Raw genomic sequence first — 23,755 nt, forward strand, 5'->3', positions numbered from 1 at the left:
TTCAAAAATCCTCTTTATAGGCAATACTCTTAAAATCTTCACTCCCAAATTAAACATTTATCTGTTTAAGAAAAAAAAACAAAAATACAAGATTTCTTCAGTTTCATCAGAAAAACTCATATTTGACCGACTTATGAGCACGCAGCTCCACGTGGTCATCAGGAAACCCTACACACCGGAGGTCAAAAACCCTCGAAAATCAATACACATATCCATCGGGGGGCGTATACACGTCCTCTTTTCGCCGTCTCCCTGTGTTGTATTGCTCGAAACGGATCAATGGCAACGGGGAAGTATCTGTTGTTCTTATTGTTAGTGTTCGTGGGATATGTTGGCCTCCTTGCTAGGGGAGACGCAGGGTTCGAATCTCAAGAGCCTCAAACAATTGCAGCAGAAAAACCTAATTCTGCGCTGTTGGAGGAATTGGACAGTCTCAAGCACGAAGCAAAGAAACTTGAATCCAAGGCACATTCTTTAGGTAATTTTGATTTTTGGCTTTTCTTTGTCGAATTCAAAAGTATTCAGGGATTGTTCTTTTGTGATCCTAGTAGTAATTATTTTCCTTCTGTGTGTTGCTTTAGAGGCTAATCATTTTAGTTTCAATTTGACGGCGAATCCGTTCAAATCGCATGATCTTGTGTTTACTCAATTGGGCTGTAACCTGGTATAAGTTTAAATTTATTGAAGCGTAGCATTAAATGTGAATAGAAAAAGGCCTTTGTTAGGGAGCTCTGATTAAAATTTAAAACTATTGACTTTTCGTCCATCATCAGGATGAAGATATGTGTTGACTTTTTGTCCATCATCAGGATGAAGATATACATTGCATCAGAGATTACACCGCTTTACGTATTGCGAAAAGTCTTAATTTGGATTTCAGTCATCTGCATCTTTCCAGGAAAGAATATATTTTAGATCGTATGAAGTTCAGTTCACTAGAGAAGGTCAAGGCATAGGTAGTGTGTGAAGTTTACTGAATTATGATTATGCAAGCTGGTTTCTTTCACCTGATAGAAATTGATAGTGGTGGTTATGGAATTCCAATAGCTTTTTTATATTGTTCTTTTGAGTCATTTCAAAACTTTGAAAGGTTCAATCCAGAATAAAAAAACTCTTTTTGAATTTGGAGTTTATTTTTATACTTGGATTCCGATTAATGGTTTCTTATTATGACATGGATAGGGTGGGATCATAATCCTCATAAGTGAAGAAACAGTATAAAGAAAAATGTGACAGGATATTAGGAGTTAAACTATGAAACTATAGAAAACAGTATGTGCTAGGATGAGTGGATTCCAGTTAAGTTGAGTTGTCCTGCCCTTTTGGTTGTAGTGTGGTATTCGTGCTTTTGATTAGGTGCAATCGCAGGGTTGCTATCTCCTAATGGTCATTTTATCAAGCAACTGAGCATGAAATAGGCTGGATTAGGATGGTTGTGTGTTAGAATATTCGGTCTCCATTTCTCAATATCTGAATGCGAGCATTTTTGAAGTGGGTTTCCTTCTCATGACATTTTGCAATCATCATCTGAGTGCAGTGTTATAGGTGATTGTTGTGTTCAGATAACTTGCAAATACTGCCGCACTCATCACACTGCCCTTGTATCAAGGATTTATTATGAGACAAGTATTCACATACATCCATGATTTGATTTCATTGCGTAGAACATTGAACATAGTGACACACTAGCAGGGCTTCAACTTTAGCTATTTTCGCAATGAGTTCCCTTGCTTATTGGTAAGCCATGGCTCCGCAGATGCTTCGAAGGGAAAGTAGATCTCTACCAGTATATGAACACGCTTTCCAATGGGAATTTACTACTTGTTTGGTTCGGTGCAGCAGAGAATAACCAAACCACAACATTGAGATGCCACACACACGTGAACATTGTAAAGAAAGGTTCATTTTAGTAGTGGTATCATTGAGTTTAGAAAGTCTCTTATTGCATAAACTTTTCAATGTGGGTATTGTCTATTAAAATGAATTTTTGTAGTGTCTAGAAAGTCTCAGAGATCAGTTGGTCCATCGGTACATTATATTTGTTCATTGTTGAAGGGCTTGGGCTTCTTAGATTGCTCTTGTTTATGTGTCTTACCTTTATTGTCATATTTGTAATGATGCAGAATTGACAATTGATGAGAAGAATCACGAGTTAAGGAAGAAGGAGACCACCATTGCCGAAAAACAGAAATTTATCGAAGAAAATTCAAAAACTATCAGGTCACTGCAAAATGACATTGAAGCAATTCAGGTTGTACCCTACTCATTAATTAATGAAACTGTTTTTTTTTCCATGTGCATGTTTCAACTTTTTGAATTGGAATTATTCATGTGCTTTTATTGCTTTAATGTGTGCTATTCCTTGTATATTCAGGATTGTTAAAAAATATTTTATAGTTCAATTTTATAGGGATTTGAGTCTAGGCATTTATTAAGACTTTGCTTCTAAGGAAAATAGAAAGAAACTTGAGCATATTCATGCACAATATACTGCTGCAACATGAGCTTGGTTATCAACTTATTCTCTCACACTCAGGAATGGCCTTGCAGGCTGAAGAGTGAGTCATCCACCACTTCACAAAATTTTACTGTCCCTGTTTAAGCAGAATCCCTATCAAAGAAATTGTTGCCTAAGTGAAGTCTCTGAAAAATGTTTATCAAAATTCATGTTCATTATCATTTCAAGATGAACATCTGTAAATATTGCAAGCAGTTTTTGTTTGTTTTGAAATCTTTTTTGTGGGGGTGAGGCAAAAGACGAGTCTATATAATGAAAAAAAATGTTGTCAATTGGATGATCCGTCAGTCTAATTATTATGGTCAATAATAATCACGGTTTTGTCTAGTTTCAACTTTTAGAAATATACATAGGAATTTTAAGATTAAGTTGTTGCTAGAACCTTGTAACTATCTGCAGTGTCGGAATAATATCAATACTGAGAACAATAGGTGTGGAAGCTGAAAGCAGGCAATCATTACATGGCCCACAAAATTTGGAATCTTTTATCTATATTATCTAGAGACATATTAAAGAGTATCTGATAGTGGTGCTTGGCTGTTATTTATTTTAATTCGGCATAAAATGATTCAAGAAATAGATCTGCTGAGAAAAGGACTGGACTTTTCTTATTGTTTTTGTTGAAGTATAGCATCAGTCGAAGTGATATACTCATTTCATTGAGTATTTGTATTCATGATTTATATGAACATTGTTTTATGTCTTATATTATTGATAAGAATTATATATATATATATATATATATATTACATATATGGTTAATAAATTAATATTACATATATGTTTAAAGGTGAGTTATACATATAGTTAACTAAAGATGATTAACTAGAGGAACATGTCTCTTGAAGAGACATGTTTCCACTTCTCGTATTTATACGAGATCCAAATCTGCATTTGGAAAGCATCAATAACATTGGCAATGGTACTACATTTGCAGAAACGATCCTAGAAAAATAACAGTTTTGGGTATGAGAATGAGATAAATTTTAATTCTGTATCTGCATATAATATGACCCAGCAATTTGCCCTCTTCACACCAAATACACCCTTTTTGGGATTCAAATAGATCCTGAATTGAAGGCATTCTTGTAAGATCAACTCGAAATGGTTATGCTGAAATGCTGACCCTGCATTCTTGAGTCCAATTGCCATTCTCACATACAAATATATGACACAGGAATTGCAAAACTTGTCTTGTATTTACATTGATCAGACTCCTTGACCACAACCTGGCTGTACCTTAAGAAACTGTCCATCATGAAAATCAACTTGGAACCAGTCGCTTATGCAACAAATGATTGATATTGGGGAGAGAATAATTTTTTTTATAAGGCTCGACATTCAAAATTCTGAATTTAATGTAGATTCTCCCTGTTCTTTTTCCTGATTGGGAAAAGGCTTGATGCCCATTTTGAATGCCTAATGGGTTGAATGATCCCCTTCATTTTAACTTCAGTTGTTGTTTTATCTGAAGGGTGAGAGTAGGATTAACGGGCCTTTGTTTTTGATGAAAGGACTTGGCATCTTGCTGAAAAGGAATAGGTTTTGGCTATAGGCTTTCAGGTTGTAGTTGTGATATGGCCTAGTGAAACATCTTCAATTGTCTTCAATGGTTTTGACCTTTTGCCAATGTAGACCATTTTTGGCCCAGTATTTGTGCACAGGTTTCCATCAAAAGATATTGCCCACAGATTGTCATTACATTGCCTAGGGCTAGAAACAAAGAGAGACAATGCAAACTTACCCACTTTCTTCATCACAATATCCAATGAAGTGGTCAGGTTTTTGTATCTATGTAGTGCATATCAGAAGCTGTCCTGTATTGGTCTTATGCCATATTATGCACCTTCTTTTCTCTTTATAGTTTAATAGTCCTATCTTGCAACTGAAAAGTAGTGTCGGATAACTCCATTTGGATGTTACCACCCTTTATAGCGGTCCGCTTTCGTCATAACAGTACGCCTTACTTATGTGGGCAGTCACGAACAACTATTTCCATTAAGAATGACCTCTTAGGATATGAGGCCAAGTGCACTACTTCATTGTTGACAATGACTACAACAATAACTTAATTGAATCCATGGCAAAATATTTGCCATAGGACTCAAACACCTACAACCCTAAATATTTCATGATAGTGAGAGACATTATATTACTTGAGGCACAAGAGTCTAGCATGCATTTCTAGACTAATCAACCATTTTTCTGACAAGGAATTCCCCAAGTACTCTGTAGATCTGAGATTTGTAGTGTCATTCACAGCTGCAAGCATTGCATTTTTCATTTTTGTTGTGTTTAGGGTTGAATCTCCGTTTTCTTGATTGCTATTTTATTGGATCATCTTATTTTCAGATTTTCTCATTGTTTTGTCTTTGGGGCTATCATTCTTAGTATTATCCCTTGCAGCATACCTTTTTTTGGCTGCATAGGTTGGTCCATCTTTGTTCTACAACATTATTGTTGTCTCTTGGGGTAACTTGTCCACCTCTCAATTGGTAGCTATTCTGAGTATGTCCAGGTGCAGCTTTAGTGAGAATCATTTTGCCATCTTCTAATGGCTTGATACTTCAGCCTTATCATTTTCCTTAGATGCTTGAAACCATCAATTGGCAGTTATTCTTAGTATGTGTGGTGCAGTTTTAGTGATGATACTTTTGTCCTCTTCCATTGGATTGATGCTTCAACTTTATCATTGTTCATAGATGCTCATATTCATCAATTGCCAACTCATATTCTTTTGGACTAATGACACTAACATTCTGGATTATTTTATCAGCACCAAAATATCAAAATACTCACTGCTTTCCTCACTCAATCGATATTGAAAACATCTAAGTGATCAATATCTTTATCATAGTACTGTGGACTTTGGTCTTCATAAGATTTTTTTTCATCTTCATGTTCAGTTGGAACAATCAATTGCTTTGTTGGGTCATGGGGAAGGTTGCAGGTTCCAAACGACAGAAAAGAGTACTGATAATGCAGATTATCTCTTTGCTGTAAGTCATTTTTGTGTAAACTTTGTCCGTTATGATTAGTTTCAGCAGCAGGGTGCGGCAGTCCCTTCTCATTTCTCAACTTTGTAGGACAATTCTCTTACAACACCCATTAGTTTGTCTAATTTCTCATGAGCAGTTAAAGGTTTAGCAGACATTCTTTTCTCAGGTTAAGCCAGGTTAACATTAGCTCTCTGTATTGATTACCTGAAGCTCCCATGTTTCACTAAATGTTGATGACAATGGCATAACCTTCTATGAGAGTTTGTGAACTCTTTTCTGTAATACAAAACACAATTTTGCATTGAGTGCACTGCAGCTCAACATTAGGCAGATGGAGTAATCAGGTTTGAGTGCTGGGGTCATTTTACTCATTGTAACGATGAATCAGCTGTTGAAGTTGACCACTTTTCCATTTATTCCACTTTTTATGGTGGTGAGCTCATGAATGGCAAATTGAGGGTCGACCCTCTCACCTTACTGTTGATTGGAAAATCCTCACAATTTCTTTCATCTGTCAATACTTCTATCAGGAGAGTCCAACATTCTACATTTGCCTTTCAAGGATTTTTTTCAAATTGCACACCGATTACAAATATCTTGCTCATTCAAGCGTCAACATGAAACCAATACAAGTTCTTTACAAGCAAACCCACTAGAATTCATGTTTGAAAGACCAAGAGTCACTGGTTAGAAATCCACTAATACTTGGAAACCTCCTTCATTATAGATTCCTACTGCGGAAGGCTAGAGCCACAACTTAGGATTCCATGTAGATGTTCCTATGGGAAATTGAACCTGAGTCTTCACTATGAAAGCCCAATGTTTAACCAAAAAAGCTCAACCCCTTGGACCTCTCCAAGAATTGCATAAACAACTTCATTATGATGTCCTCATCATCATTTCCATATTCATGATGTATCTAAGATGCTCCTCACCTGTGACTGTGTTATTTCTGTGGAACCTTGATATATTTCCTCTGGTCTTAGTTGGAATGGGATTCGGATAACCAGGAATCCAGAAGAAATCCAACTCACCTTATCTGTTAGATCCAATAAGTGGCTTGTTTGGAGGAAACGTTTGGGCTATTCGGCTAGGGTTTTATTACATATTCTCCCCCAAATTCACATAAGTATTCCCTTCCCCACGTGCATGTTGATTTTGAGCATTCTGATATTGCATAGTAGTAGTATTTTGTGGGTTTACATGCTATTAGGCTGCAGCGCACTCTGGATGAGTTGGTTCGGGTTTAATCTCTGATCATTGTGTGCAATCTGGGCTTGCCGCAGAGCTTTTTGAGCCTTAATCTCCTTTGTCTTTCCTCAAACTGGTCTACTATGTTTGATCTGTCATTGACTTCTCTTTCTCGTCTTTCATGTTTTGATTGCATGATTGTATCAGCTATAGAAAAAGGGACATTCTGATCCATTTCATCCCATTGTGATGCACTAGAATTTGTTCATAAGTGAACAATCATAGCCATATCTCTGTTACATCAGTTCTTCTTTGTCTAACTATATAGTGCATCATTTCTTCTAATTTCTGACGTAGGCCTTTGTGCGATTCTCAATATGTTACGATCTCTTAATTGATTTAAAATATTATATCTACTTGGAAGTGCCAACCAGTTTTGTGCTATAAGATATAGCATTATGAGACATTACCTGTTTCATTGGCTTTCTGTGTAGAACTTTGCCCCTCTGCTATTCTTGGAGTTCCATCGTGTCTTTGTTGCTGTTTAGATTGCCTTTCTCTGTCATATTTCTCTATGCACCCTTGCTCTTTGTTGAGTTATATAAATTATAATTGCCACAGATTTGTCACTCCTCTCTGCAGAGGAGACTTTGATTTAAACGGATAACTCATATCAACTTTTGCCACCTGCAACATGGCAGAATATTCAAATTTGAACCAAGATTAACTTTAGTCCCTGATGCTGCCAAAATGTAAGGTTCTATAATAGCAGGTCCAAAATCCTAGAGCTTTCCTTCATCTATAAAGCAGGATTTTGTTGTCATGAAGTTAAAGATTGGCGTATATACAATTTTAGGAAGGTTAAAGGCTAAGTACGAGAGTGAGTAAACTCTGCTACTCTTTGGGCTTTAACTTAAACCCAGGAGGGCATTCCTGAGGCATATGTTGGCAAGTATTTAGTTCAAACAAATGGACAATAAAAGTAATAGTGAGTGGCTATACCCAAATTTGCACACTCAATTTCTAATTCTGTCACTAAGTAAAGTATGGCTGGCAGTGGACCTCTTTTAAAGTAGATTTAATAGTCTACATATCCGTCTACAAACAATGACCATAATATAATCCCTTAAAATTGTTTATTTGAATAGATCATGGACATATTGGCATAATTGTTGAAAATGATTCATATAAACATAGTTATTTCCATATACAATTGTTCCCTGGTTTGTAGCTTTGAATCGTGAACAACATGTGTAAACCTATGTCATATTCGTGGAACCAGTAGTGAATAATTTTAATAAATTGAATGAATGTGAAATATCAAGGTTTTCAATGATGGCCTAATGTGGTAACAGAACCATATCCAGTTAGTTCAAGCAAAGATAACAAAGATTAATAGAGATATGATGCAAATAAACAATTATAATATTATACTTAACAACCCCTTTTTGATTTTCAATATCCATTTATAGCAGGTAAAAGACAATAACATATAACAAATATATTATTGATTAAGTGTTGCAACATCTTCAAATACCAGTTTACAATTGCACCAACAAATGTGTTTGAAGAGATTTTAGAGGGAAAGGGCTTTGTTGCACCTCAAAACCTTAAACACCCTCTAAAATATTAACGACCAGACAAGGAGACAAATGTTTGCAAACATATGCTACCATAGTTATCTCTTTTCAACTTAGAGAGAAGCTTTAATGCCAGATACGCTACTGAGAATTGAAACCCTAGATGACTGCACTCTAATCAGTAAAAACCACGAAAAGAAACATTTACAATAAATTAAGAAATCACATATATAGATTGCAGCTAGAAAAGCCAATCCTAGAGAAGGAACATGGTCATGTGGTGTGGTAGGTATTCGCCATATCCTAGCTGCCTTTGTGATAAACACTTTATGTAGAAATCACCACTTTAGGATCTGCAAATTTAATTGGAAGTACAAGAAAACAAACTACTTTCTATTTGCTATTTTGAACATAAGAAATTCAAATATGCATGTGAAGAGCCATAGACTGTTTGTGAAATCCATTGGATATTTATCTTGGAGATGGTGTGAAGATCATTCTTTGCACTTTTTGCCACCTATGAAATTAGGATATGGCATTGACTAGTCACATTACCTTTGAATTTGCTTATTTTTGATTGAACATTTGTTATGGATACTCGTGAATAAAATTTGGTGTTAGCATTGGCTTGTTAGATCATTTATGGCATTTCTAGATCATTTTCATCTTTATGAGGACATTGGTTGGCAAGTCCAACACGATGGTTTCGCCATGGTTATGGCATATGAATGGATCAAATCTATGAAAAGGTGGTGAAAACAATAATTTTAGCGTCCATGGACAGGCAGGGACAGAATCAACTACAAATAAAACCTTAAACACATTCAAAAAATTCTCATGGAAGTAGCCTAGATCGCATGCCAAAATTGTGCAATAATTATCCTTGAACAATGTAAAGATGTTAGTAATAGCCACTAGTACCTTTTTGTTGTACTTGGATAATTTTTGGAAATTGTGTGGACTTTCTGGGTGGTTTTGGTGAGTTGGTGAGAAGCCGATGGAAAACAAGCACACGCTTTTTAATTTTTGGGGTTAGGAGAAGATGGTACCTTGTGCTCTTGGTTAAGTTGTCAAGAATTCAAAATGAGGTAGTCATCTTGGGTGAGGGAAGGTCGAATGGATAAGCCTGATGAATTAAAAGAGCCTTGAGGCATCTAGGATTAGGGATCGGGAAATGCTTGTAGGGATATCATGCTAAGTTGCCGGTTTGTGTTTAGGTTTCGCTTGGGGTTCAAGATCCCGGCTCACCTGTATGACAACATTTTAAAATGCGGTTTTGGGTTTGTGTGGGTTGGTTAGTACAAAAACTATTAAAGTATGTAATGATTAGTCATTTAGGTTATTAGATAATTTCTATTTTATTAGTTAGATAACATAGACTAATGTCCCCTATTGGGATCTTAATTTATCTTATATTTCTTGATTGGGGTTGGGATATTAATGTTCCCTAATACAATTAGCCATTCACCTTATTAGATTTAAGTTATCTTTAACACTCATGTCCAACCTTATTACAAATCTAGCTTAAAGACGGAAGGAGTTGACGTTATCCAAGTTGCCTAGACAGCACTATCAATCGATTCCCTCAAAGTTTACAGGTCCAAGTCTGTATCGTAAAGGCTTACGGAATGCTGACCCCCACCCTATCTTGGGACAAAGATCCATTGCTTGGACTTATACAAGCTCCTCCTTGGAAACAAGATAGTAATTATTTCTAAACATATGTATATTCATATGTAAAACATAACAAACATATACATACATACATACATACATACATCCATATATATATATATATATATATATATTACTGTATTAACATATATAATCTCTTACTATATTATATGTATGAAGGATTAGTATTTTATATTTATAACTATTAATATCTATTATCTCTATATACATACTTATGAGGCCTATGATGGCTCTTTATCCATATATATACTGGCCATGCATTCTCAATAGAATTCGGATATAATATGGGCTGTAGCTATAGATCAGTATTAACTCATAAATAATTTACATGCTAATTTGCTGTCACCAGATATTTGCTAACGATAAATATAATTCAGTACATATATCTGTATATTACTTTCTGAGCTCTTCCTCCAATATATTATAAACTCTCCATTTGACGGTCTGAAGATATCTGATTATCTTCCTTTTAAATTATATTTATTTCTTATTCTTTCTATTCCATGATATAACTCCCTGCCCCTCTGTCGAATGCGTAGTAATGAGAATTGCGGCGATTCATGTGATTCTGCGATTCCATTCAAGCCAAACTATTTTATGTGAATCAGTGAATTGAATCAGCAATAAAGGGTTTATGAAATAAGTTACTAAATTTCACAGGTTTTTAAAATTTGCCAATTCGTGGCCGATTTGCGATTTGATTCGGCCTTGCTGATTCCGATCCGATTCCGATTCTCGTTACTTTGGTCGAATGAGGTTAACTTTGATTTTATATCTAACCGAATAGTTGTATTTGAAAGATGTGTCCATACTGTGTTTGTAACAATTCCTTGATATTGTTCCCTCTCCTAATAATTGTCTTCATAGTATCGATTATCTTGATACATTTATAGGAGATACAGTTTATTATTTATATTAATTATTATTGACCTTTTAATAATTTACTATCACTAGCGAGAATAATGACTATCCATCGCTTAGTCAATCCTGCTCATAAACTGACGTTGATAGTTGCAGTTATTCCTTAAGAGATCGATAGTACATATTTACATCTCATTTTGTCATTATTAATTATCGTTATTGTGCATTGATAATATGTTTGGTTTTGGCATCAGTTTGTATCCGCCTGTAGTGGAATATCTTAGTAACATCGGTCTGTATTATACCATAGATGTTGTTCTGGACGGTCTCCCTTAGATAAGGTTAGGCTTTCTTAAGAGCCCCAATTGGCATTTTGTACATGTCAGTGATTACCTTACCCCAAGATACGTGTGATACTTTTCTCGTTTCATCAATATTAACAATATTAAGCCTTTTACGTTCTTAACTTTAACCATGACGATAGTTGTCATATTCTCTTCCTCTTACGGTCTGCAGTAATTCTGCATTTTGATCATATCTCCTCTCATTGATACTTCTTGTCAATACTTAATGTCTTTGTAATCTCCTTGGTCATCATCTCAAAGCCCACGCATGACATGTTGCTTGTATTAACCATTGACTATCCTCCATTTCTAAGGTGACGTATTTCGTAGACTAAGGGTGTTATACTTACCAATAACATTCTTGGACATATCAGTTTCTTTTGGCCTACGCCATTATATGATAATATTAATAACTTGATATGAGTATTACTTTGGTTATCATATTATCAATATTGATTGCTATTATAGATTAATATAGATTAATATTAATATCAATATTGATAAGTAGGAGATACTTCCACAACAAGTCAAACTGTGATATTGCTATCAGGATTCAAATGTGTTGTTTTTGATTCAAACTCATTGACCCATGTTTCATGAGTACTGTTTTACACAAACCCATCTCTCATGACAATGAGTAGAACTCTTAGCACTCATTAGGATTCATTGATTAGTATGATATAATTGATATAAGGGATTTTGGTATTTATTAAGGGAGTGATATCTAAACAAATTATACGCTTTTATATTGTTCACACATCATTTTGGGTTCATGACATAGAGAATCATATCTTGTTAGTCTTTTAGAAATTTTCTATTTTGCGTTTAATTGTTCCTCTTTATAAGGAGACTATATCTCCATTTTCAATTGCCTAGTTATCAAATCATGAAATTTAATAACTTAGTGTTAGAGCTTAGGTTGTTTTTGGTGATTTCTTTTATAAAATTGGTAGCTTCTTTGAAACATTCTATTTTTTATTGAGTTTTTATGAAAAATAATTGTGGAGTTCTTTTTTATGTCTTGTCTAGTTTTGGCACAAGTGTGAACTTTGTGTTTTTTGTTTCCGGTTCCTTGCATTTTCTTCTGTTGGAAGCTTGACTGTTATATTTCCGTCTGCAGCCTGTGTGTTTTGACTTGATATTTTTCGCAATTTTTGCGAATCTTCGGTAGCCTTCAATTTATTGCTATTGCATTTGTGGTTTTTGTGGGCATACGTCTTACCCAAAATGACATTTTCTTGGGCTGTTTTTTGTGCTTTGAGCAGAACAACTAGTTTTATATGTGTGTTCGTGAAACTCGTGGATAGGGCTATTCATCAAAACTAAGGGTTTATCTAGGATTTGTGTGTAATTCGCCAATCGATTTTTCTCAAAAATGACATTTTGTATTTTGCCCAACCTTTTCTTGGGATTTGTGCCATGGTTTTACTGATTTTGACCTGAAACCATTTTTTTGAAGTTCGTGCTAGTACTACATTGAAGGTTTTTGACATGATAATCGATTTTTTTTGAATCTTGATCTTGCCTAGTTCTTTGTGCATGGGAAAATGAGAGAGATGATTTGTTGACCAACATCATGTTGGAGGGCAATCAACGGTTCAACGGCAAGAACCAAAAGACCTGGAAGTAGGGAATACTCTCGATTTTTGAGTATTGGTGCTTGGACCAGCTTGTTTTGAGCAACTATATTCGTCCTACAACAAATGCAAAGATTAGCACACAAGTTTGATGAATGTAACTGAGAAGCGGTTATGTTTATTGAAATTATCCATCAACAATGAGATGCTTACAGAAGTGCCATTTGACAAGTCTGTAGTAGAGATATGGGCGCCCCTGAAAAGCCTCCATGAAATGGTGGATTAGATTTCAGCTTTCTTTTTGAAGAATAAGTTTTGTTAAAAGATTCAAGAAGAGTTGGCAAATTAACAGCTTTTCGGATGATTGATTAACAGAGGAACATATGTGTTCCTTATAAAGAATTACAAGGACGTTGTTTCTAAAAGAAACAACGTAGACTGAAGACGGAATTAGAAACAAAACTAGAGATAGGATAGGAAACATTCCTATCTAGACTAAAAGACGGACTACAGACAAGTAGTTGACTATTATAGAAAGTATAAGATGTTATCTTAATACCCTCCCTTAATGGTCAACGTACGAATGTCGAAACATTCTGTGATAACTGAGACCCTCCCTAGATCTACAGAATGCTGAAACCAAGAAGCTTTGCCAGAAGAGTGCTATGACTCAAAATAAGTTGCAATTACAAAACTTCGTTTTTGTGGAAAAAACGGTAAAACCCAGAATCTCACGCAACCTTGCGTATTACAGACAACTTGAAAATGATTTTTGAGGAGAAAATCAACAAACCCAGGAAAACAGAAACAAATTCAGAAGGCTCGGCTCTTGTCGAAAGTCTCATGAAGACCTTTTAGATGTGTCCAGATTTCGGCAGCTGTCTTGCCGGATGGAATCTGAGAAAGCTGGTCATCAGCTACGGATAGTTTGAGAAGCATTACTGCCTCTCGATTATTCAGATCCCATGTATCTTGATCAGGACCTGGAGAAGTCGGACGCTGCGTAACACCCAGAACAAGTTGATCGGTGTTTCAATATTCGAAGATTGCGATGATGTGCTGCTTCCAAGTTCCATAATTGCAACCATTGAATTTGGAATTATGTTCGAGCAAAATATTTGTTAGAGATGCCATGGCACATTTTTCAATGAAAAATTGTGAAAATCTATGAAGGCACGTTCTTCGAGGCAAAAATACGAAAGACCTAGAAGAATCAGAGAATGACCCAGAAGAGAGCTCAAAAAACTCAGAAGGAATCTTTTGTCATTTTTTGGATCCGCTGGCTCAAAAATCGAGGCACCCAGAAAAAACGGACGACAACCCAAATGAGCTCTTGAAAAACCCACCAAGAATTTGCAAACAAAATATTTTTTCGACCCCAAAAATTAGGGTTTCGAAAAAAAACGGCCCTAGCTGAAAAAAGCTTGAAAAAACTTCAGATTTCTTGATAAAAAATGGTCAAATCTGCTTCCCAGAGCACGATGACAGACTGAGATGGGACTAAAAAAGTCATGTTTGACCGCCAAACGATTGGCAGATTTTGTTAGACGCAAACCGCGCAGGTGCAGGGTTAAAGACGCGATTTCTTTTTTTTTTATTAGTCTCGAGTTAGAAAAAAAAGATCTTTGGCCAGATTCGCAGAGGAACAAAATTGGAAATGGAGGTCGCAGCTAGGGCTACCGTTCCAGTGACGCAGAACAGGTGCTCTGAAATTGGTTTTCTTACCTCACAAGGGCCCCCAAACGGACGCGATTTTGAGAGCAGATTTGTAGACAAACCCGAATTCGGGATTTTTTTTTGTAGACCGAAAACCCTAGGCGGGTTTCTAAGAACGAGCACCAGGAAATGCACAAAAAAAAATTTCGAAAAATTATGCACTGATAATTTCAAAAGAAATTATAAGTTTTCGAAATAATGTACTAGCTCTGATACCATGTTAAAAGATTCAAGAAGAGTTGGCAGATTAACGGCTTTTCGGATGATTGATTAACAGAGGAACATATGTGTTCCTTATAAAGAATTACAAGGACGTTGTTTCTAAAAGAAACAACGTAGACTGAAGACGGAATTAGAAACAAAACTAGAGATAGGATAGGAAACATTCCTATCTAGACTGAAGACAAAAGAGACAAGATAGGAAACATCCCTATCTAGACTGAAAGACGGACTACAGACAAGTAGTTGACTATTATAGAAAGTATAAGATGTTATCTTAATAAGTTTTTCCCCCTTATGATGGATGAGAAATTGTCTTTGCTGGAGCATTTTATGAAGAGCAAGGAAATACATGATCAACTGGCAGTCTTTGGTCGCAAGGTGGAAAAGTATGACATGGTAATGATTATGCTGAAGAGTATACCGTGGTCCTACACACATTTTATTGAGATGCTCAACATTATCTCCTGATGAATTGTGCAATAAGCTATTGCATCGTGCTAGGTGGAGGCAGCAATTTGGTAGCTCGAGTGACATGGTCAATGCAGAACAAGCATTTATTGCCCTTGATAAAGGGAAGCCATATACCCACTCAGTAGAAAGGACAGTGTGCATCTAATGAGGGTTCCAGGAAGAAGATCACTTGTCACTATTGTGGGAAGCTTGGTCATATCTAGAGGTTCTGCAGATAATAATTGGCTGATCAGAAGTTCAACAAGGTAGTGTCTCATTAGCAAGCTCATGTAGTAGAGCAGTTTGAGGAGGAGTCAACCTTCTATGGGTCCATGGTCAAATGACTTGAATGTTTTTGTTTTATGTCTAGGTATAGTAAATGACCATTAAGGGAGGGTAAAGGAGTATTTAATGTTATATTAATAGTCATTTAGGTTATTGTAATTCTATTGTAATTCTTTCTTGTTAGTTTTTTAAAAAGTTTCTATTTCGCTCTTAATTGTTTCTCTTTATAAGGGGACTACATCTCCATTTGTAATCACTTAATTATCAAATAGTGAAGTTTCATAACAAAAACAATGTGTCCATATATATATATATATATGGAGCCTAGAAGAATGAATGAAGATTAGAATGTTACATAGTATCATATAAACAACAAAAACACCATAAAAATTGTAATCATAGCATCATGCCCATACCATCATTTACTTCAAGTTCAATATCAAAATAATAAAATAATCAGGCTCAAGTATCATTGTTTCAACATTTGGAACTTTAGTTTTAATTCTAAATCATCAAATGATTTTTCTAAATTATCAATGCATCTTCAATGCCCTTGACCAGTCTTTCCAAGAATGTGCCATGCACGTTCTCATATATCCTCCTCGAGCTTTATTAACACTTCTCAACATCTTTTTCTAATATGGGAGGCGGTCAACATTGAAAGCTAACCCATTTGCATATATACAACTTGGTACATCTTGGTTGGCAATGTCTTGACTGTTATTTTGAAATGCACTCTCATTTCATAAACCCACCACATGCAATAGGTTTATTTTCCTTTGCACTTCCATTTTAGTTAGACTAGATCCTTAGGGGAGGATTCCACTTCTCGTGAGGATCTGCGAGATTTTTGCTTTCTATTATTATTTCCTCTAATCCTTGCAATAGTGGATGCTTGCACAGGTTACTTCCAAGGAAAATTATGTTTTGCTTCGTAGAATCCAAAGGGCTCACATACCCGTCCGAATTTGGGGAACCTCATCCTAATAGGCTTGCGAGATCAGGGACAATTTGAATTGGGTGCTCTAACACTCGTATTTGATAAATTTTCTCTCTTGAACTTGTGCTCACCATTGTTTGATCTAGTTAATATTTATTATTCATATACTTCACATTCTTTAATCTTTAGCAAATCTTCTATTATATATATATAAACTTTTTGGTTTCTTACTTGATTTATTGATGGAAATTTTTGCTCTGGCATAAAATTTTGTTTTCTTTTTTAGTATCGTTCAGCTAAATTTTGTGTCGATGCAAATAAAGGATTTAACAGCTAGCTGTCTTACTGGACTGTAGAAAAAAGGAGCAGGTGATTATGAAGCAGAGGCAACAAAGGCCAATGCAAGGATCGGTGAACTGGAGAGACAGGTGAGATAATAGAAGATATAGAGAGATTATTATGACCTCCCTGTTGAATTCTATAAGTTATATGTGCAAGTTTTGTAGCTTGTTTTTATGGCAAAAACAATAGATTCTATGTTGATTGCAATTTTGCAAGTTTTTTTCTTTGAAAAATTTCAGGTTGATGAACTCAAACAATCGTTAAGTCAGCAAAAGCAGAAGCGAGAATCCTTAGAGTTGAAGTTGAGAGAAGCTGAGAGCAGAGCAAGAGAACTTTCTGTAAAATATGAAAAGGTGAGGACATACATCACCAGGTGATTGGGCTACTTTATGATAAGTAGTGTCATACACTGTTTTATACTGTTGAAATTACTAAGTGCATGCATAAACTTTTTTTTACACAACAAAATTGGGGAGAATAAGAAGCCTTTGTTTTGTTTCTTTGCATTAGGAGATAAACTGTTAATGCTTGCTCTCTCTCTCTCTCTCTCTCTCCCCCCCATTTCTTACTGATTTATTTGCTTCTTCTTGTTTCAAGATATGGACTATTGTCTTAAAAATGCTGGCTCATTTGTAGTGTTAGCAAATACAAATATGACCCACTGAAATAAATTTTCAATATTTTTGATGGTATTTTCTTTTGTTTTTGGATTTTTTAAAGTTATCATTATATATGTCTTTTTAATTCAGTAAGAATATTTGATGGAGTCATTGGATACTGATTCGACACCCTCATATTGTTATACGTTTTTTTGAAGAAATTCTATGGTTATTTCAATATGAATTAAATCTCTTCTATAAAATATGATTGCACTGGTGTTTTACGTATCTGTAATATTCTTTTGTTTCAAGGACATAAGTGGTACATTAATATAACATATTATTGTTTGGCTCAGATGCCTTCTATTTATTTGTTCTCATCCCTTTTGAGTGGAAAGCGAAAAAAATCAAGACTGGTGCCAAAACCAAAGTAATTAAATTCTCCATTATTTTGTGCAAAGTAAAAAATGCTCGCTGTCATAACTTGTCCCAGCTGATTCCATCATCCTAATGCAGGTCTGTCTGGGATTTAGTTTATAATTTTTCTATATATGGAAGTATAAGTCATGTGCCATTCACCATTGTAGGCTAAGATAGTCTGCTTGCTAGCATGGAAACAAACTCACTACAATTTTTGGTGTGGTTCACTTCAATTTTTTACATATGAATCATGTGCCATTCACCGTGGTAGGCTAAGATAGTCTACTTGCTAGCATGGAAGTAAACTCATTACAATTTTTGGTGTAGTTCACTTCAATTTTGGACATACATCGGAATAGCTTCCATTTATTGGTTTAGTATTTTTGGTTTTTGTGTAAGAGCTGTTTTGGCATAGGTTCCTTTTTCCTGTAACAGCTGGAACCAATGCCAGTGGTAGTGCTTGATATTGAATAGTGGCTAGATAATATTTTAAAAATTGAGTTATTAATTGTAAATGGAATCATAGTACAGCAGAAACAGCCAATAGCTTCACCTTTTATGAATATTTTTGAACTTTCAAGATTGAGTATAACTTTATTATCTTTGGGTTTTTTGTCTGGGTTATTTTAGCATAATTTCCTTTTTCCTGTAACAACTGGAACTAATGCCAATGGTACTGCTTGATATTGAATAATGGCTAGATTTTTTCATTTTTTAAAAATAAAAATTGGTTATAATTTTAAATAGAATCACAGTACAGGAGAAACAACCAAACCTCCCACCTTTTATGAATGTTTTGAACTTTCAACATTGGGTGTAACTTGATTACCAATTCATAAATGTGCAGCTGCAAAAGGATGTTGCTGAGCAAAAGACCCGGGTGCAAAAGGCTGAGAAGGCATTCAAGCTTGCTGAGGTCCTTTCCTTGCACGACTTTTACATAAAATAATGAACGTGAAGTTTTTATTTCTTATTTTTTTCCCTTTCTGAATATGTTGTGTTTACCAGACAAAAATGCTTAAAGCTCAAGCAGAAGCTAAGCTGAAGGCAGAAGAGATGATTAAGGTATTAACCTTTTGCATCTTCTTTGAAACAAGTTGTCTATGAATCAATCTATTTCATCTTCTTGAATTTGTTTCATTTTGTTGATATTCCATCCCTTGAGGACTGATGAGGAGAGGCAATCTAGAAAGGCATTTGAAATAATAGGTAAGAACTTTAATACTGCATATCAGATCCATTGTGGATACAAAGAGCAACCTGCAAATGTAACTCCCATAGTCTGTATTGTACTAACTTCACCCAGCAAAAATAATTGAAGATACTATTGCCTTAATAAATAGATATAAAATTTGTGGCAAGGTAATTGAAAGCTGGGCAGAAGAGTTCAGTTTAGATGGCCTTAAATTCCTCGAAGAAGCAAGGAAGGTTTATATCACAATTGAGGCCGAGGAAAAGAAAATCAATAAAGAAACACATGCAATGAAAAGAGAAGAATCATTATTGCAGGGCATGGTAAGAAATTTGAAGGAGATGATGGCCACAGATGGGAAGTTGTAGTTGAGCAAGTTTTAATAATATAGAAGAAAATATTTAACGTCTGGTTTAAATGTTTCAAATAGAAATAGTCATTCCTCCAAGGAGCTTTTGAAGAATGCAAGAAGTTTGTCCGGCTCTATGGAGAAAAAAAAATCAGAAGTTGGAGCAGACTTTTTGGCTATTAGCTCAAAACTCCTGAAAGGTGACACCAAACTATTAGGTGTATTGAAGCTAAGAAGAAGTTCCATAAAATTATCCTCCAAGGAGCTTTTGAAGAATACAAGAAATTTGACAAGTTCTCTGGAGAAATAGAGTCAAAATTTTGAGCAGACTTTTAGGTTATTAGCTCAAAATTCCTGAAAGAAGGTGAAACCAAACAATTAGATGCATTGAAGCTAAGAAGAGGTTTCATAAAATCATTTCAGAAGGATTGTTTAACACAGGTTTTTAACCTTGAAGTATGTAGAAGCTAAACACTATCACTTCTTTACTCAAAAGAATATCTCAATAATCACTATGCAATCAAAAGAGAAGAATCATTATTGCAGGGCATGATAACAAGTATGAAGGAGATGATGGCCACAGATGGGAAGTTGTAGTTGAGCAAGTTTTTATAATATAGAAGAAACTATTTAACGTCTGGTTTAAATGTTTCAAATAGAAGTAGTCAATCCTCCAAGGAGCTTTTGAAGAATGCAAGAAGTTTGACAGGCTCTATGGAGAAATAAAATCAGAAGTTGGAGCAGACTTTTTGGCTATTAGCTCAAAACTCCTGAAAGAAGGTGACACTAAACATTAGATGTATTGAAGCTAAGAAGATGTTTCATAAAATTATCCTCCCAAGGAGCTTTTGAAGAATACAAGAAATTTGACAAGCTCTCCGGAGAAATAAAGTCAAAAGTTTGAGCAGACTATTAGGTTATTAGCTCAAAATTCCTGAAAGAAGGTGAAACCAAACAATTAGATGTATTGAAGCTAAGAAGAGGTTTCATAAAATCATTTCAGAAGGATTGTTTAACACAGATTTTTAAGCTTGAAGTAATGTAGAAGCTAAACACTATCACTTCTTTACTCAAAGAATATCTCAATAATCACTATCACTTCTTTACTCAAAGAATATCCCAATAATCACTATTTACTCAAAGAATATCCCAATAATCTGCCCACAATTCTAAAGCAAAGTGTGGACAAGAACAATTCATTAAATACTTGGAAGTTGGAAGGTTGGTTTTACTTATATTGTTGTCTATATTTCCAAAAAATTAGTTGTATGTAAAATCTCAGGTTGTTGAATATGCAGCCTAAATCAGAGAAGACTATTTTTTCGCCCTTTACTATGTGCTCAGTTCTTTCTGTACATGTAATCTAGTCTTTGATACATCCTGAGAATTGGATTGCATAAGTCTGCATGGTTTCCGTTTCCTTTTATTCTCCTTTCTATTTTGTCCTTTGTGCTTTAGGTTGAAAGCAGATAAAAACCCTAAAAACCCCGATCACATAAAGGAGCTGCTCCTCTCAAGTCAATAGGGAGATCATTGATTGTACCGTGGTTGCCACCTTATCATGTTAGCTTGTTTGGGACAAATATCATTTAAGTGAATTATTTGCTTCTTCGTTCCAAATTCACATGAAATGTTGTTCTTAGCTATTACAAGTCTAAGATTTTGCTATGGATATAGCTACCCAAGATCTTAAGACCTAATGGAAAACACAATAACAAGAGAGAATCAATACGACAAGAATAAACTGTCTTTTTACCAATAATGCAATAGAATCGATTGGATCTGATTGAATTGATGGAATTCACTTCATTGAATTAACTATAATGAGATTACAAAGGACAACTCTTGGTTAAATGGACCAAGGTAAGAACATAGGAGTGCATACAATATGGCAAGTGTCATAAGACTTGTAGTCTTATGACATGATTCATAAAAAGACAATTTATTACCCACATATGGTGAAAAAGTGGAAGTGTCACATGTCCACCAAAGGTGGATTACCCTCCAATGGGGTCAGAAGTTTGTGTAACACATCCACCAGAGGTAGATCAGCCTCCAAATGTGCAAAAGCGATAAAATGATAAGCTCACCAAAGGTAGAAGTCTCACTTAAGGTGGAAAAATGATAATGTATGCCACCTAAAGTGGGGTTATTCCTGTCTGGTCCCTAAGTTAACTTAGTAAAGTAATATGCATGTTCAGAATGACCTATTAGGTACAACAGTTAAACACACCACAATGAGACCACTCATGTCTGGATATAAAATACTCTTTAATCCTTTAGGGGATTTATGTGGTTATCAAATGACACATAATTTGAGTCTCTTCTCATCACCATCAGAACAGTAATATATTTCTTGGCTGAATAATATCCCCGCTGAAGAAAAACTGCTCTGATAGGTCAATGTACTTGACACGTGGACCTGATACATACCACTGCTGATTATCAGGTACATGGAGCATGGTTACCGCCTTGGCTTGCAGTTCATTTTGGTAAATTTCAGGTAAGTGTATCTAAATGAATTCATATTATAGACTGTTATAGCTATGTAAAATTGAATTTGCATCTGGTGCTTGTTCTCAATTTTTAATTACATCTATCTTTGTGTAGGCATTCCTTACATCATATTGGACAAGCCATGTGAAGCCTGGAATGGAGATTGTGCTGGATAAGGTAGTTGACAACTTTGGAAATACTTGCTTTTGATTTGTTCTTGTTTCATGTTTATATTCAATTGACTATCTGTTGAATATCAGGTATCAGAAAAGGCTGCTGTTGCTCATGACTGGGTGAAGCCACATCTTGAGACGACACAGAATGTATGTAGATTCAGTTTTATGTTTATTCCAGTTGCGCATAATCACGGTGGTTACTAATGTTTTATTGGTAAATGGTGTATGTAACTTAAAAAATCAAGTCTTGTGTCTGCATGTCAAGATCATGATTGGTTGGTGGCTAAAGCTGACCACCATAACTAATTTTCCATTTTTTACCTACATCTTTGATATGGTTTTGAAATATAGACAAAACAATATGCATGCCAGCATGTGGCCAATGAATAGATGAAGTTTATTTGCTAAAACTGACAAATAGAACTAATGTTTTCACATTCTGCTAAAAAGTGCTGCTAGGAAAAGACCTTACACATGCCATAATCATTTGAAGACTCCATTATGCAAGTCAGCACCTGACAAAACAATATTCTTTTGCTAAAACCAATCAGCATAATCAATGTTTTGTACTGACCCTGATTTTGGAAATGCGTTCTGGGTCATTTCCAGGTTTCCTTATAGTAGGGTGGTGATGAGTGGACAGCTAGGGGACATTGCCTAACCTCTCCTCATCTCCAAAACGCTTCAGGGGATGGGATCAAGGGTTTGAGGGGTGGGGATGTGTCCCCATGTAACACAGATGAATGTTAGCAAAATATCTGATGTAGGTCCACTTGGGAAAAGTTTGACACTATCGGAAAGTACTCAACAATGCCTTAATGAATTCACTCAGTGGTACCTTCCATGGAGCATTTGTAATTGAGACACGGCCATCTTGACATGGAGTTTTAGAGAGATGCTACGAGCTTACTTTCATTTGTTCTCTGGGTAAAAAACATGGATCATTTATTTGATGTCTTTAGCCATTCAGCCTTGCTTCTTAACACTCCATTCTTTCCAAAGGGGGGTTACATTTTTGTGCCGAGCAGACCATTCAAGAACTCCGTTTTGTTTTATGTGTTTGAAATATGTGCCTCTCCCTTGTTTAGTTCTCTACTACTGTTCTCAACAGCTTGCAAGGACACTGTTAGGTGCTGCCTTGAAGAGTCACATTTCTTTTATATTTTCATCCATTTCTTTACTTCTTCATTTTCTATGTTTTTGAATAACTCAAAATTGGGAGACCATATGCCCTCAATATTGGCCAATTTGGCATTCTTTTCCTACTTGGAGATCATTTTGGCTTCCGGCAAAATGTAGAAAGAATTTACACGTTTTTCAAGTTATGCCACCCTTGGCTCAAGGAAATCTAAGATTTTCTTTTTAGAATGGGCAGATCTGATGTTTTTTAGAATGGGCTTCAAGAGATTCCCTTTTCACTTGCCTCATTGGTCACTTTCACCCTAACCTTTTAATAATTTGACTGTTATGCCCCTAACCTTATGGTGTTTATAGTGTTACGAGCAGTTGTCTTGTGGCTACCTTAACTCTTAAATAGAATACATAGTAACTATTTTATATATATATTCAAGTACTTAAGTTGGCCTAGGTTGTGTCCAAGACATAATATGGTGTGTGTGCGTGTGTACACACACACATATAGGAGTTATAGGGTAATTATTTTCGTGTTGAGTTGTTATTGAGGACAATTGGTGGTATCCCCCTCAAATGGACTAGGAGGTTGGTGTACACACACACACACACACACACACACACACATATAGGAGTTATAGGCTAATTATCTTCATATTGAGTTGTTATTGA

At 35.4% G+C, this 23,755-nt stretch overlaps 1 protein-coding gene across 3 annotated transcripts in view; it reads left to right on the forward strand.

The window, feature by feature from the left end:
- Positions 1-210: 210 nt before the first annotated feature.
- The window catches only part of LOC149571093 (myosin heavy chain-like protein), a 50,495-nt gene continuing 26,950 nt past the window's right edge, over positions 211-23,755 (forward strand). For all 3 annotated transcript variants that reach the window (XM_089812645.1, XM_089812646.1, XM_089812647.1), the window contains exons 1-9: positions 211-478; positions 2,124-2,251; positions 16,735-16,806; positions 16,960-17,073; positions 18,587-18,655; positions 18,748-18,804; positions 21,730-21,783; positions 21,891-21,953; positions 22,037-22,099. In XM_089812645.1, coding sequence (XP_089668771.1) covers positions 280-478; positions 2,124-2,251; positions 16,735-16,806; positions 16,960-17,073; positions 18,587-18,655; positions 18,748-18,804; positions 21,730-21,783; positions 21,891-21,953; positions 22,037-22,099 — 819 coding nt within the window. In that variant the 5' untranslated portion in view covers positions 211-279. The remainder of the gene's footprint in view (positions 479-2,123; positions 2,252-16,734; positions 16,807-16,959; positions 17,074-18,586; positions 18,656-18,747; positions 18,805-21,729; positions 21,784-21,890; positions 21,954-22,036; positions 22,100-23,755) is intronic.

This window comes from Cupressus sempervirens, chromosome 2, assembly GCF_028749045.1.
Source record: "Cupressus sempervirens isolate cs-2001-9-10 chromosome 2, ASM2874904v1, whole genome shotgun sequence".
NCBI classification, from domain to species: Eukaryota; Viridiplantae; Streptophyta; class Pinopsida; order Cupressales; family Cupressaceae; genus Cupressus; species Cupressus sempervirens.